The following is a 16,934-nucleotide window of genomic DNA, read 5'->3' on the forward strand; positions in this document are numbered from 1 at the left end:
TGCCAAGTTCATTGGTGGTGTAACCCTGTAGCTCATTTTCAAACTCTTTGTGTCTTGGAATTGTAATCTGAATAACAGTGAACTGCAGACCTTGATACGACACACTTAACTTTGCAAAACTGCAGCTTCAGCATTTATGTAGCATTGCAGTGAGAATAAACTTGGTCATTAAATTCCTTAAGGTAGGAACTTCAGATTTGCCTCCAAAAAGCTGTACTGGGCCCCAGCCGTCAGTGTCGAGGAGTCTGCCTGCTGTCACCGCCTGGTTGCATTGCTTGCCCCCGGACGCCCTAGGCCAATGGCTTTCGATCAGCAAGCTGGGAAGCGCTTGCAGACATCTGCTTTTATCCCAGGCAGCAGAACATGAAGCTGAATCAAGAGTCCGGTCCGCTGTCCTAGAAAACTCCCACTCTTATGTCCTCACCAAGAAGAGCCCTCCCTCCTATGTTTTTGCGACCCCTTGTGCTGTGAAATAGGACATGAAATAAATTATGTGGTACTTCTTTGCAGATGTCACTTAGATAAGTTTCACTGGTGAAATTTGCTGCTGCCCCCAGAGCAGAGGGCTGACAAGCTGGAGCCCAGGCTAAAAACAATGGACAGAAACTTGAGAGTAACAAATGTCAGGAGGAACAAACAGAGTTTATTCCTATGGGAGAGTAAACCAAGTGCACACAAAAGAGCAAAACAATGCAGTTAAATCTATCTCCAGAGGCAAAATTATTTCTAATGCTACATTTAGGCTAGTTCTATATGTTTTAATGTTTCATTATAGCTAAGCTTTATCCCTGCTATAGGAGATATATAGGGTCCTGAGTCAAGAGAACGGTTTTGAATGACCCCCTGGGCACAGATTTTGTGTGTGACAGTTCGGGAGCAATGTACACCTGAAGAGGCAGAAGGCAACTATGTGAAATCAATGTTTTTTCTGTCCATGGCTTTCGAAAGAAGACCTAGCATTCTTATGGTACAAAGAGAGCAAATAGAAGAATGCTCTGTATTTTGTCCATGCTTAATCAGAAGCAGCTCCTTTTTCAGATGGATGAACTGAGTCTGTAGAAACTGAGGATTCATTCCCATGCAATATATGTTGCAGTCTTTGAAATCTATGTATTCCCAGGCATTACTGCCACTTGATCAAACTCATTTGAGGCTGAGGCTGGATTTTTGCAGATTGGAATGTAAAATATCCAGAGGAATTGATAGAAGAAAGATGATACCTCACAGACAATATTTTTGCAATGGTTCAGGGTGCGGTGGTCTGGGACAGCTGGCTTATCTGATGTGTTAATACTGATGAGGGGGGCTTTGCTGGAGATTTCAAAGAACTACCTCCCCCTTTTCTCTAAACAACTGTTTAGAATGGGATCTGGTTTTGATAATGATTTAATGCTGTCAATAAGGATTTAACATTGTTGTAAAAGGGAGGACAAACAAGCAGGGCAGAACAACCTTTGCTATTACAAGAACTAGAAGTACTGTGGCATCCACTGGGTGAGTGGACGAAACGGGAACTATGTGCCAGTGAGAGCGACAAATGTGAAAATGAGAGGTGCACGTTAAGTTGGCTTTGTAAGGAAGTGAGGTTTATTCAGTTGAATGGTCTCTTTCCTGCTGACTGATTTGCTTTTAAGTATAGGGGAAGTTTGGCAGTGGGATGCAGCCTGGTTAGAGGTGCAGGACACTGAGGGCACAGAAACGCAGTATCTGAGATGGCAAGCTACCCTTCGCTACAGGGTGTGGAAGCACTTTATATACTGATGGAGGTGGCAAAGTATGGGGATGCCATGGACGCCCATTTTCCCCTTAAGCTATCCTGGGTACCCCTCAATCCTGTGGCCAATGGGCTTCCGTTCATGTGGAAACAACATCACAGGATCATCAAGATGCTGGTCTGCTTCCAAATCTGAAGCCCCGCTATGTGCCCCTTGCTCCGTGTGATGTGGGACCCTTTACTGGAGTGTATCTTTGCCTTGTCATTCATCTGCATGGAGGACGTTAAAGTGACATTAATGCTTAACTTGGAGCTTCCTATAGAGAAAGTAGTGAAGCCAGGCGGGGTTGGTAAGGAGTCCTCTGCAGGAGCTGTGACCACACGCACGTTAGTGCTCAGTCTCTGTATGTGACTTGCTCTTGCTGAAAGAACCACTGTTCACCATTCCTGTACCTCTAAATTGCTATCTTTTCTCATTTCACAAGTGTGTAGGGAATTATTTCAGCTGAAGTTATGGAAGTAGAAATTTGATTTCAGTGGTGTGTAGAAAAACATGTAAAGCAAAATGTTGGAATAACTTATTTCAGAGGTTACTCTCACACCTTCAGTCTGTGCATCCTTCTCCTCTGTTCTTCTCCCTATGTTATTCTACATTTTACATATTCATATTATGGATGGCAAAGAGTTTGTTTTTAAATGCACTCAGACATTTAGCCACTGAATGACGTTCTTAGATATCTGTCCTCCGCAGACAGTGAAAGCTCATTTCCACGATAAAAGAAAGAGAATCCAAAACACTTACAGCACTGATTTTTGTTGTTGTTGTTTCCTCCTTTCTGTAAATAGTCAGAGAGATAAAATCCATGGTATAGGAGGCGGAAAGAAAAAGTACTGGGTTTTTTTTTGTTTGTTTTTATATTGAGTTTGAGTGTTTTCCTGCATCCCACAGCCACTTCTCTCATTTCCCTCTGATGCAGCATTATATGATGCTTCTCTTGAACCATAAAGGTTTGAGGAAAGAAGGATCTTCCATGCTTTACCCAACAAAAAAATCTTGTTGACTTAACTGGAAACCTTGTATGTTCAAGGAATGGAGGATCAGACTTTATTTGAGAAGAGATAAAAGAATGAACAATTTGCTTTTGCAGAGGCAGTGCCAACCAAAACGAGAATTTGGCAGTATTCCTATGGTGGTGATAGAGATAGTACATATTCTTCTTTCCTCTGAGGCAAATATATGATGATGACTTACAGAATCAGAGTAGCCACTTATGGTGATGGTGTATGACAAATCCCTGATGAACAAAATACACGATATTAGAAAACATTGTGGAAAGAAATACTGCTTGAGTGCAGCAGTGGCCTTTTTATAGCCTTAATTATAATGGAGGTAGCAACATAATCTGCATCTGCACACCTTGGACTTGGAGCTGTCTGACCTCTCACTTTAAGAAGGCTCAAATCTGGCCAGTGCTTTAATGGGAGTCTGGGATAAAGCTAATCTCTTAAGCAAAGCTGGTATCCAAGATACCCTAAGGTGTTATAGGGTAATTCACAGGTTACATTTGTCTTTACTGGCTGACTTCTAAAATTGGCAAGAGGTTGACCAGTGGTAAAGATAAGCTTTTGTTATTACTGCACTGCATGAGGGAGTTATTTGGTTCCCCTTTTGTGTAACAAGTATTAAAGCTTATGTCCTTTTAAGCATTATTAAGATTCTTATACTAAAAATGAGTTCCTCTTGTGCACTACAATTATTTGTTGTTGTGGCTTTGTTGGTGGCTTTTTATCCAAGGTCAGTGTGGCAAACTGCTGCCTCCATTCGTAATGGCTATCAGCTTTTCCCTTTGATGTCGTGCTGCATGACTTTAAGGGGTTAATTCGAGCATTTGAGGTAGGACAGGAAATAAGACTGAGGAAAAGGAAAAATAAGGTACCAATAAAGAGCAGGCGAAGGAAACAATGGGGAAATTACTGGCTGTGGAATAGCGCTTGCCTGTCTCCAAGGAAGCTGGCAAAGTTGTGTTTACCATTTGGAAGGTAGCAGTTGTTTTGTCTCTCTTCTCTACCCACTTCCACTCCAGAAGGCCAGCAGGGATCCTTAGCCGGAGCGTGGGCACTGTGCGCCTGGACAGCTGCTGCAGGACCGGTCCCCAGGTTATGCTAGGCACAAGCTCGGGTTAAACTGTGCTCATTGTCTAGGAGGAGGATATTAAATAAATTAGATGCAAAAGATTTCTTGACTGAGTGATCAGTAAACAGTATACATGGCATATAAAATAAATATTTCGGTATTAGAGTGTAGCTAATTAAAATCCAGGAGAAAATTATCCTGAAATGCGGAAACAATTTGGAAAATGTAGAGAGGTCTTCATTTCCTATCTTAAAGCAATGGATGGAAAAAAAAAGGGAGACAGGATGGAGAGGGTATTAATATCTGGCACTTCTAATGCCTTTCATGTTTTTGACAGTGAATCCTAGAGCAGGAAGTGCACCATGACACAAGGAGGGATCTTGCATTCCATATAAATATTAAAACATATAAAAAATTAATATATAATGAATATTAAAATATATAGGAAAAAGTGCGAAATATCATCAGTGGGTTACAAGGAGCTACATGAGGGTTCCCCCCTTAGTGATCCCACACCAGAAGGGGTGGTGTGACGTGACGTGCCCTTCTGCTTCCCCACGCAAGGATGTTGGCTTCAGCCGCAGAGGGTCTCGCACTCCACTCCCACCTCGCCCACGATCCAGCTGAGCGCCTACGCTGCTGGACAGTCACGGAGGATTTTCAGATACCTAAGCAAATACGGGAGGGAGGACCTTCAAGATGTCTTGGGTCCTGGGGTGTTCTGTAAGAAAATAGACTTGCATTCCTATAATGCTCATAAGTGGTGGTAGAGTCAGAAGGCAGGTTTCCCACAGTCAAGTGAGGTGGTTGCTGCAAGAAAGATGGCATATGACAAACAGCAAAATCCACCATTTTCAAAGAGAGGACAAAGAAGGAGACCGGGTGGGAGTGCTGTGCCATGCTGCAGCCCCAACAGCCGCATTTACGGCCTCCGGCGACAGCGCTAGCGCTGCCAAGGCCTTGCAGAGGAATCGCAGGCCCGTACAACAGGATACAATAGGAGTCTTGGATATAACTTTTGCTAGTGCTGTAAAGAGGTTTGGCTGACAAATACTAGAAAATCGGTACTATGAAGATGTTGCTATGAATAGTTGCTGTGCTTGAGCTGGGAGGAGAGCAGGCTCTGCAGCTTGGAGCTGCTCTCGCAGCCCCGAGTTGGGCAGGGTATCGCCTTGCCCTGCGCTGAGCAAGGCTCTCCCGCTAGGACGGAGGCGCTGGGTGAAGGGGACCTCCAGCAGGACCCTCCCTCGGCTCGGGTCCTTCCCGAAACATGGGCAAGCGAGCCAGGGGAAGCGGCATTTGGAGAGGAGCCCAGCAAAAGCGGCACGAAGCATGCTGCAGGAGCAGCCTGATGCTCTTGGGTGGGGAGAGGGAAAGCCTTTCCTGGGTAAGGTTACTCAAAGTACGAAAACACAAAAGCATCGCACCTTAGGTAGGAACCAAACATGAAAGGCTTTTGTCATTTCATTCCTTTTGGCTGAATAAACAATGCCTTGCTTTGAAGAAGCTATTTCTGTGTCACTTTAATCAGCTGCTAGTCATAGGATCTCGGTGGAAAAAGGCTTCCGAGTACCAAACGTAGTTAGGCCCTTCAGATTTATCCTAATTGGGGAAATAAAGGGGCTGCATTACGGGATTATTCTCTCAAGGAAAATAAAAAAAGGCAAGCCTGCCACATGGGGGTGCAGGCATGCTGGGCTGCCACAGCAGCTGAAGTGCAGCTTGCCTTGTAATTATGACAGCTGGATCCTTAGTTGTAAACTAAAAGATAAGCAGTAAAATTAGCACTGTTGTTGGGAAATGATGCATTAATATCAGAAGCTTTGTAAAGGCTTCCTGAATTCCTGCTATCTCTGTATTGATAGTAAAGCAACCCTCCAGAAAGAAGTATTTTCTTCTCAGATAGCAGTTCTTCCAGGAAATCTCTGGCATGGAGGCTGAGGGGTAAAATCCAAGTTGCTGTGGGAGTAGTGATGTAATCGCGGAGTGTGCTAGTGCAGCAAAGCGAAGGCACGGCTGTAGCCTGCATAACTGCTGCTGGATAAACTAAGCTAACAGGCTTAGCAGCGAAGGCATAGTAAAGTTTTGGTGAATTCTCCCAGCTACTGTATATCCAGCTAGATACGCTGGGCCCAAGCCCATGCTTCTCTCCTACTGCGAGTTTCCTTAGAGCAGAGGAGATTTCTTTTTGTCTATTTGTCCTAAGCTGCTGTTTAATTTTTGCTCTGCACCACTACACAGTGGCTGCATCCCACCAGAGAGGCTTGCACTTTGGTGTGGTGGCTGAAGCAAGTGCTCCATGCAGTATAAAGTGCTCTGGGATTCTGGGCGTACTGTATAAAGGTACATTATTTCTCAGAATTGCGTAGTTTAAGCAATACAAAAAGCCTGATGCTTTTAATTCTCTCCTGACAATGCAATATGTTAAAACTGAAATCTTTAAAATGTCAAAGAAAAATGTGTTTAATTGCAAGCTCAGAAGTAAAATTAGAGCTTTAGGGAAGGGCTGTCACCCTGGTACTTACAGGCATTTAGTGGTAGACAAAAAGCTTATAAAATGAAATGTTGAAGACTGTAGTGAATTGGTAGGCAACAGACTAGAGGACTTAACAGGTCATTTCCATTCTTAAATCTGTGATGTCTGTCCTTGTTGTCATGCAACAAAGCCTGGTCACAGATTCGGGTTGTCTCTACAGAAAAGCTTTTTAACAGCATGTAATGTGTTCTTATCACTCAGCGGTTACATTAACATCCGATATAATGTTAATACGGGATTTTTTTTTAATATATATACTATGAGGGCATGCAGAGGGGATGCAAATAAAATACCAGAAGATCCTTTTCACTCCTACTGCACAATTAGTGCTTATGTCACTCTTACATGTGTATACACATGGGTAGATTTTACTTTATTTTATTTTTGAGGGAGCAGTGTTCCAGACACAGGACATTTCTCTCTTCCGCCTCGGCTGCTTCTGTAATCTCAGTTCTTGCTTGGGTTTCCTTGCTCTAGCAGACGGGGTGGCGCCTACCTCCCCAGCTCCCAGCGCTGGGAAGGCTAGTACTGAGATTTGCGGGGCACCCCTGGCAGCGGGATCTTGCAAGTTCCTGGGGTACCCGCGTGTTCAAAAGCGGCGGGGAAGGGGCAGGTGCGCCGGAGCACGGCGCAGCCTGCCACAGCCGCACAACAAAACTTTGAGGGCGAAAGGCCCCGCAGCAGCCGCGCTGCCCCCGACCCCGCAGGGCACCGGCCGGGGGGGCGGGGGGGCGCAGGGTGTGGCCGCCCGGCCCCGCCCCCTGGCGCGGCCCCGCCCCCTCCCGCAGCCGGAGCCACTTCGGGGCGCGCAGAGCGGCTGGTGTCGGCGCGGCGCGGAGCTGCGCGGAGCTGCGCGGCGCCCGGCGGCAGCGGCCCGGCCATGGTGGAGGCGCGGCGGCGGCCCCTGCTCGGCGCGCCGTGCCGCCCTGTTCCGGGATACCGGCCCCTCCGCCGCCGCCGCTAGGGAGGAGCCGCGCGGGCCGAGGGCGGAGGCAGCCCGCGGAGGGGCGCTTGGCCGCTGCGCGCCGCGCGGAGGCATCGCCGCCGCCCGCCTCCCGGGAGGACCATGAGCCGCGCGGTGCTGGCCTGGCTGGTGCTCTGCGGGGGCCTGGCGGCGCCGCGCCGCGCCCGAGGTGAGCGGCCGGGGCGGGGGCTGCCGGGGGCGGCGGGGCCGGGGCGGGGGCTGGCGGCGGGCGGCGGCGCGTCCCGCGCGGGCTTGCTTCTCTCCCCCCGAAAAACCGCACTTGCCTCCACATGTGAAAAATCCTGAGGCGAAAGAAAGAGCCGTCCTCGGGCATGTGCTGTTTGGAAACTGCGCTTAATGAGTGGGGAAGAAACGCCGTGAGAGCTTAGATGTGATCCAGACGAGCGGCTGGAGGGTTTAGTAATACCCGCAGAGCTGGCCGCCTCTCCCCGCCCGGTCCTCCCGCCGGTCGGGAGGCTGTTGGGTCGGCGCCCAAGGTCCAGCAGAGCGCGGAACAGTTTGCGAACACAGCCAGGGGCTTTAGTATGGCTGTGGTAAGGAACAGCTCTGTCAGTCTCCCCTTTTCTGCCTCCCTCTAACTAGGGCAGTCTTCACCTAAAACGTGAATACAGCCTTCTGCATTCCGCGCCCCCCCCCTTCCCCCCCCGCCACTCCGGGAAAAAACAACTTCGGAGCTCTTCGAGTTGCGCTCTTTATTCTTATTTAAAAGCCGTGCCTCACCCGGCGTTATTACAGAGGGATTTGCTCTCCTAGCCTTAAAAAAAAGTTGCAAGGTCTCGTCTCGGCACGGTCTTAACGCCGTGAGGCGGCGGCGGGGCCGCTGAGCGCGGGGCTGCGGCGGGGGCGGCGGGGCCGGGACCGTGTCTGTCTGTCCGTCCGTCCGTCGGCGCGCTGGCAGCCCACGCGCGGAACCCCCGCGGGGTCCCCGCGGCGCGGCCGCAGGAAGGAGCCTCTCCGCCCTCCGGGAGCCAGGAGCCCGCAAGCGGGGCCGCTGTGCGGGGGCTGCTCGCGTCCCGCCGTGTCATACGGGGGAAAAAATCCCTCGGGGTTAAAGACCTCTCTTAGTCCTGGCTGCATCTCCCCGAAGCTCGGTAGATCAACTGCTACCCTAATGAGTGACGGCTAATTTCATTAACTTTTAGAGCTGGTCTCGTCTTTATTCCTATTTTTTTATTTTAAAATGAAACCGATGTATCAGTAAAATTGAATATTTTATTAGCTCTTAAATTATTCATCACGGTGGCTTCTCAAAATCCAATAACGTTCACACAGTTGCAGCGAGCATGTGATAGCTTATGCAATCTGTCCTTGTACCTGCAGTTTATGCCTGAAGTCTTTTAAGCAAAAGACGCTGTATCTGACACAAAGTCTAGACATGTCATAAATACTTTGCACTGGGCTTCTGTAAGACTTCGAATGCTTCCCATCTAAGACGTTTTTGCATTTAAGTCTGTGATGTTGAAGAAATGTTTTTAGGTAACTTCTGAACAAAGAGATCTTTATAGATTTTCTACAGCAAGTGAAATAGGAAGAAAGAATCCATTTGTTCTGCAATTACTTAAGTCGTAATTGTTTAGCTGAAGGTTTGTCCTTGGGCTTCAAAAAGGAACAGAACAAAATTGTATAGAGGTTTTTTGGTGGTTTTTTTTTTTTTTTGATGCTGAAGCTGAATAAAATGCTTTTTGACAGGTCTGATATAGTGGGTTAATTTTGCTCACTGTCATAACATTCAATTTTAATAGACCTTCTCGAAGTTATGATGATTGTAAGCACTGCGAGTAACTGGAGCTCTTCAGAGATCTGTTTTTGAACAGTAGATAACTTCTTCTGCGTTGTTTGAAAATTACTTGCCTATTAGTCCGTCTGTATAATGGAGTATAATGAATATATAATGAAAACCTATGGTAGTGCCATCTCCACGATGGCCAATTCTTTTCTCATTTCTTTTTGGGTAAATTCCAACTGCAGATCGAAGTTAAGTCATATATTTCATTCCTGTTCTGTGTTTTAGGTCTACTATTAAAGAACAGCAAAGGTGGAGGAAGGGGTGGGTGGGTGTTGTTGTTGGGGGGTTAATTGGTTATGTGTGTTGGTACAAAGATAGGCTGCCTGGAAATCATATTTTATAAGATACCAGCTGTTCACTTTTACTGGGGCTCTGAAAAGTAATGACAGAGATCAAATTCCTTGTGATTTATCATATCTTACCTTTTTTGGTTTTTTACCTATGGAACATGTGTACTGTATCAGCAAGTCTTTAAAAAAGAAGGGGGAGGGAGGAGAGGGAGAAAGAGATGATGATGAAAAGTCATCCTAATGCAAGACTAGAACTTTCTTCTTTGCAGCCAGTCTAATAAATTTGCAATCTCATGCACTGGTACAGGAGTCTGGTCTTCAGAAATGTGTTTATATGCATATATGTGATGAAACTAGGCTTCAAGGGTGCAGTAACATCTAATCCTTAGCTCACAAGAAAGACATGGATGCCTTTTTAATAAGGGATGTCCTTTTGCATTTATTTCAAAATGGCTATAAGGGTTAACATTTGCTGCTGTTGCTGTCCCTTGGTCAAATCTGAACACAAGCCAATCTGATGTTCTACCATGTAGTGGACAGACAGTAGGCGCAGTGACTGCAAGACACTATTTCACGGGGGAACAGATGCAGTGCACCTTGTCCATAGCAGTAGTGTAGGCTTCTTAGTTCCATTGTGGGGTTTTTTTCTGCTTTAGGAACAAATAAGATCTGTTGTGTGAAGTCTTTCAAATAAACATTTTAGCTGGAATAATCCAACATGCTGTGGTGTTAGTTTTTAAATGCCAGACATTACTTTAATGTAGATGGTTTGAACAACTTTAAGCACTTCAATTTTTCTTCTTAGACAACTTTAGTTATTAGTGTATACACTAATGGTTTGAAGAGACAAAGTGGTGGAAACATTTTCAAGTGCAGCAAATTCTCAGTAACTATTGAATCTCATGTTGGGTATACCACTTCCTATATTTATGCTGGTAATGCATATTTCAGTTGCATCAATACCATTACAGTGAAACTGCAGAGTATTTGAAGAAGAGTATATGGATTTACTGTGGAACTACGTGTAGGGTAAAGCACACCATTGCCAATAGGTTTCAGAACAGTCGGTGAAGATTATGGGATCAAATGAAAGGGAAAACATAGTTTGTAACTGATGGCTGTTTTAGTCCCCAGATTTACCCCATGGAATGGGGTAAGCTGATCGGCTGTAGTAATGGAACTGCAAGTGCAGAGCAAATACGTATATTCAAAGTGTTAAATGTGTTTGCAACAGGATCTTGTGAAGACTTACCATTTGAGTTGCATTTATTGTGAAATTGATCCTTAATTTGTATCATGCTTTTTCAGTCAGCTTGTTGCTGATTCTTTTTTGTGTGTGTGTGTGTGTGTGTGTGTGTGTGTGTGTGTGTGTGTGTGTGTGTGTGTGTGTGGCTTGCTTAAAAATGATATTGACATTGCCAAAACCAGATAAACTCAGCTTCTTTTTCTTCATTTTATGTCTATGTGTGGTGAGCCTGAGATAAAATATTTTAGGACTTCCAAGGAACTATTTCAAAGATGTTGCTTTTTCTCCATCACTGTGGGAACCTTCGCTCTACTCTGAGGCTTAGAAGTTTCTATAAAGCCTCTTACTGCAGCTGCAATAAGCTGCAGGGGACAGAAGTGCTGAGAAACAAGAGAGGTAAATTGTACGACATGATCATTCACATGTAACTGTACTGAAAGACCGAAAATATCACTGATGCTTTTTAAGACCAAGATTCTTCTGTTTTGCTGAAGACTTCTGCATCTTTGGACAACATCTGCTTCTGTGCAAACTGCTGACAATGTGACCCAGCATAATGATTTTCACTGTGCTTTTAACAAATTACATTTGTATTGAAATTGATTTTCCATGACTGCTAATACGGCCTGTAGAAAGTATATAGCAGCCATAGTATAGCATCCTGTGTATGTCTGGTCAGCCTAGGACAGTACTTGGTGTCAAGCCATGTGTGGTTATAATTAGAATTAATAGTGGTACTGTGGGTTTGGTTTTTTATTTGTTTGTAAGTCTCTCCAACCTTCCTCTTTCTCTGCCTTGTTTAAATCTTTTGTCTCTTTTTTCAAAAGATATATTTCATGTAATGCTGTGTATCAATGGTAGCATAGTGAAAAGGGGCACTTTATTATTTTTCCAGTAATCATCCACGTTGGAAGTTATTTCAAAAGATAATCACTTTCCATTAAGAGTTGTTTCCCCCCCCCCCAATGCCTTGAATTAGTTATTTGTACAGCATGTAGTTTTACTGTAGCAATGACAAAATCATAGCCTGACATATGTTCCGTATAAGTAAAGATAGCAGAATCTGGCTGTAAAGAAGTTGTCCTTAAAGGATTGCAAGAGTCAGAAATAAATCTGTTACTCTCAAATTCATTGTCAGTTACATAACAGTTAGCTTGTTACTCTTTTCCATTTTCTATATATTTACACTTTATACGTTCCAAACTTACATAAGCCATGGAACCAAGAGCACTTCTGAAATCTCAAAGGATGATCAAGACTGTATTATAAATGATATTGGGCTCTTTTGAAGCATGCATGAGGTTTAGCTGCCTCAAGTTTGAAAGAACATGGGCTGAGCGTCAAAACTGTATTAATTTTATCTCAACTTTAAAAACAGGTTCATGGCGAGAGTGAGTTTAATCCTTCTTGGATTAAATTCTTCCATAGTAGAAAATGGAATATTAGTTAAGAAATTCAGACCTAAATAATGACTATTAAGAACCTTACAATTTGTAAACTTGGAAACCCTAGAAAGTGCTGTCATATACTGGAGGACTTGCACACCTTTTCTGTTTAAAGGAGGTGGATGGAAGGAATTGAGGAAGTAAGGGGAAAGCCAATGTGGGGCTAAATCATGTGTGTTATACCAGCTGGAGGAATATGTGATAAGTGGTTTAGATTTCTTTCTTCATAATAAACTTTACACTGTACAAGACACTATCTTAGAGAGAGGGCTACTCACTGCCTATAATGACAGTAGGGTATGGCTGATTTTCTAAAGATATGGTATGGAGCGGGCAAAGCAGCTTCCCTTCCGTACCGTCCTGTTGCGGCCCGGGAGGTGACCACTGTTTGGGAACAGTAGCCGTGATCAAGGACCTTGACATGGCATGTTACTGAGAGCAAGGACTGAACATGCAACTGAAAGGCCTCAGAAATTTGCAGGTACAGGATTTGTCTGTCTTTTCATGGTCTGTATTTTTATAAAATCTCAATCTTAGTGGTATGGAAATACACTTACGGTTTTGTTTGTTAATTTGTTTTTTAAAGAGCAAGCTGTGGTGTCTTTCATCACAGCAGGAGTATACTTCTATCTTAAGTTTAAAAAGTTGATGAATGAAACGGGCCATGGAAGATTATCTCATAGAATCTGTAGTTTTCAATAGCTAATAATTACAGTGTGCAGTGTGTTTCATATGCTGATGCTTTCACACATGTGAAAGTAAGTTGATTTGGCTGTATCCACTATACAGTATGTACATAGTCTTCAGCTAGTGTACAGTGGAAGTATGTTCACTTATCCTGCCATACATCTGGTCTGATACTTCTTAAAAGATCTTAAAAAAGTTTGAGTAATGTTAAATAACATTTGATCATTCTATGAACTCAGGATGCAAAACTCAGTATTTCAAAGCAAAATTGGTTGTATTCAACAAAAACTGCACTGAAAGCAGTGAACTTCGGGGACTGGTTTCGAGACTCGTAGTAGTATTCCTCACTGCATCACACCAAACTTATTTTTAAAGTGCCACTTGTAGGCTAATGCTCTCTGCTGCTAGAAGAGGTCTGATGAACTTTTAAAAAAAGTACAAAAGAAAATATCCTTTCCTCTACTTGGTTCAGATGGAGAGAAGTGTCTGGAATTTCTTAATTATAGCACTCATGGCTGCAGAAATACAATTTTTCCATTTTTGGAATTTATGATTTTGGCTGTAATATTTGATGTAGTAAAACTTGGTGACAGCATGGAGTAGCACCGGACGGAAGGTGATGAAGGGCAGGGGAAGATCCGCTGTGTGCGCTAGGCTCAGGAGGAGCCCTGTGTGCCAAAGCCTGAAACGAAGGCTGCGAGGGGGAGCTGTGGGACCGCCGCTCTTCCCTGGGGATGTCGTGCTGGAGAGCGTAGGCAAAGTCGCAGCCGCCCGGGAGCAGGGAGTCTGCAGTTCTGGTTTAGTTTTGGTTTCTAACCATTCTGAGCCCTTTTCCTCCTCCTTGATCCCTTGTAGGAACACTAGTGTCCCCCCCCCGCCAGCCCCTCCTGCTAATTTCCCTTTAGTACAGAGCAGAACTTTTATGGTGTTTTGTGGGCGACCTTTTTTCCTTCTTCCTATCCCACTCCCCTTGCAAGCCATTTTTGCTTTAGTTGTTTCCCATTTTGAACAGCACAGTGAATTGGTGCATAGCTAGGTGGTGGCCATACTCTAGGATAAAGCTAAAATCTAGGCCTAGAGGACTTTGTGTCTTTGAGTATTCTTCCAACAGTAACTTCTTGACAGAGCTGAAAAAAAAAAAAGATTGCTTTGCCAATTTTTAGCTGCAGTAATTTTATTGCCATGCTTCTTTGTTGAGAGGCTGACAAAATTTCTACAAAAACTGCTTTTTTCCTATCATTGTCAAAAAGCTGGGTCAACCTGTGTAATTATGGAGAGCTGTGACAGCAGTGGGTAAATAACAGTAATTTCTGCCCTGTGATTACTCATGTCCCTACGTTTCTATAGTAGTATAGCTGCCACAAACCATATAGGAAATACTTTTGGATAAGACTTTTATATACCATGTGTAAGTGTGAAAAATAGAAAATAAATAAATATAAACTAAGCCAAGCATCTTTTATGTCTTTATGTCCATCTCCCCCTCATCTATGACAGCCTCTGTCACTGCTGGATATCACTGCAGATGACCAGTCCCTTTAATCCAGGCTTGCTGTCTGATTATTCTCTGTTATAGTCCCACAGGTCATAACACTCCAAGCTTTTTGCCAGTTTTTATTTTTCTAGTTAAGTATTACATTTTTACACAGTGGCATGGGGTCCGAGACTTTTTTTTTAATTCTCATCTTTGCAGCTGGGGCTTTCAAAGCAGACATGGAGAAGATATCGTTTAGTATGTAATTTGTCAGATTCCATACTTGTGTGAGGAATTGCACAGGATTGCCTTACAAGGGCTTCACTAGATTTAAAAAAATTGATATAGTAGCTGATTGCTTTGAGTTGCTGCTCCAGAATTTTTCTAAAACTGCTGAACATCCACTGATTTGAAAAATATTAAAGGAAGATTAGATTAATACTGTGAAGAGTGTACAGCATGGATAGGGGTATTATGTACTGCTGTCATGGGAAGTAGGTAAAATGACCTAGTAATCTTATTCTATTGTGATTTCTATAAATATTTCTTCGGTGATGCTTTTGTCTAATTTATTTGATGTCTCTTTTGTGGCTTACCTTCTGGCCTGAAGGGCATCATACAAAATGATGCATCAGTTGTAAGTAGTGCTTCAGGATAAAAATCAACTTTTTTTTTTTTAATAGTGGCTTTCATTTTCCTAGGTGTGATCAATCCCAGCCTATCTGATATCCTGACTTCCTTCACCAGGCTTCTGTTTAACCTGGTATCTTTGTTTAGGTACATGTTTTATTTCAGAATGATGCATTTAAATACCATGCATGCTCATTCTGTGATTCCCATGGTTTTCATTTTACTTAACTTTAAATTTTTACCCACATGTGGATCTTTTGGTTCAGCCTGAACAACAAAAAGGTACTTGAAGCAAACACAGGCATGCTTAGGGATATAGCTTCAAGGGTTTTTCTCTTCTGTGGTGAGATCTGGCTGAAAAACAAATCGAAGCATCGTTCTGAGTAAGAACCCTGAAATCTGCATGGTTGACAGTAGGTACTGGTTCCTAGTAAGGCTACATCTATATTGCTTCATGCAGCAAGAACAGCATTACCCTAGTGTGCCTCAAAGATCTTTTAGTGTATTTGGATAATTATATACTAAAATACATTCAAAATGCTGAGTGTGAGGAAACGTAGAATGGTAAAAGGTGTGGCTCCGACCAGTGGTAAACATTCAACCTCCTGGCAACTGAAAGAATGAGGCAAGGATCTAGTTTGTAGGAACTTATACTTCCTACTTTGCTACAGTTTCTTAATAGTAGACACCATCTGGGCAAAAAAAAAGGCTTTGTAGGGTAAGATTTGACCATATGGCCAAGCCAGTCTAACGGCTGTTTGCCACGGAGAGACTCTTCCCTGGTACCAGCACTGGTGATGGTCTTATGCAGAGCAATTCAGTGTCAGAAAAGTATTCTTTTCTTTGCAAAGTTAATCGTCAGATAGTTGAGCTTCTTGGGATGGCTTACCTTGGGGCGCAGCAAGCCTGAGTGCTGGGGCAGGGAACGGAGTGGGAACGGGCAGAAGTGAGTGGCACGGGATGGTTGGACGTGGCCTCCACAAGACTGAGTCTCAAGTGGTTTCTGTAAGGTGTAGCTGCAGGAACTCTTCTCAGTTACAGCTTAGGCATTTTTTCCTGGGAGATACGTTTCTAGAGTACTTATTGGCTGTCGACAGCTGTGTGAATGTCCTAAGTCTGTTTTTCAGCGCAGTCAGACAAATGAACTGAAACCATTTTGAGTAGGGATACAAGCTTACTCATTCCTCTACCCAACCCTAAGACCCAGAAAGCCAAGTTTCTCCTTACTTCATGTGTATAACTATATATCACCTGCCATATAGACGAGATATAAAAATCAGGCTCATTAGTATGCATTGTATTCCTGTCAACATGTGTTTGCTTTGCCTTGGTATGAGTGTGGAGAAGTAAATCCTGTGGTACTGCTGCCCTCACCCCGTCCTGAATATCTCTGTGCTGCCTTGCCATCCTAGGGCCAATCCGATGCAGATTAACTAAACTGTCCTGATAGGTTATTTTGACAAGGTCAGATTACAGTGTTTTCTTTCCCTAAGTATTTTGTGCCAAATATTTAGTTTATGGATGAAGATCACTCCTTGCTCACACGAAGTGAGCAAGGATCGAGAGTTCCTCTTATGCTTAGTAGAGCAGGGTGAGCTGCGTTCCTTAGCAATTCTTCTCTTGCGTTCAGTTAATTTCTAAGCAAATAAACTGCTTTAAAACTACTGATGGCTAGATGTGGTTCTGGCTCTTCTATTCAGTCTTACTGTATGAAGGCTGAACAGAAAGAAACAAGAAGTCAAACTGAGCGAGTTGTTCAATTGGAGATATTTATTTGCTTGTCAGTTATTTCTGACAATGCTTACACTTGGGAAAAAATCACTAAATGCATTAGTTATTTGAGGAGCAAAAAAAGAAAACTCTTCAAAATATTGACACAAAATATTTCAGTTAGTTGTTGTTTCTTTAGAACGTCACTTGTCCTTCATGTGTGTATTGAATCTAGCTACTGGATTCAGTTGGACAAAAACTGCATCTTTTAGTGAGTAAATGACTTGCCAAGAAGTG

At 43.7% G+C, this 16,934-nt stretch overlaps 1 protein-coding gene across 2 annotated transcripts in view; it reads left to right on the forward strand.

Moving 5' to 3' along the window:
• Positions 1–7,240: 7,240 nt before the first annotated feature.
• The window catches only part of LOC112987221 (EGF-like repeat and discoidin I-like domain-containing protein 3), a 262,428-nt gene continuing 252,734 nt past the window's right edge, over positions 7,241–16,934 (forward strand). Inside the window, exon 1 of one of the 2 annotated variants that reach the window (XM_026106998.2) lies at positions 7,241–7,517. In XM_026106998.2, the coding sequence (XP_025962783.1) occupies positions 7,451–7,517 (67 nt within the window). In that variant the 5' untranslated portion in view covers positions 7,241–7,450. The remainder of the gene's footprint in view (positions 7,518–16,934) is intronic. The other variant, XM_026106999.2, reaches the window with a different exon arrangement.

Source organism: Dromaius novaehollandiae, chromosome Z, assembly GCF_036370855.1.
Source record: "Dromaius novaehollandiae isolate bDroNov1 chromosome Z, bDroNov1.hap1, whole genome shotgun sequence".
NCBI classification, from domain to species: Eukaryota; Metazoa; Chordata; class Aves; order Casuariiformes; family Dromaiidae; genus Dromaius; species Dromaius novaehollandiae.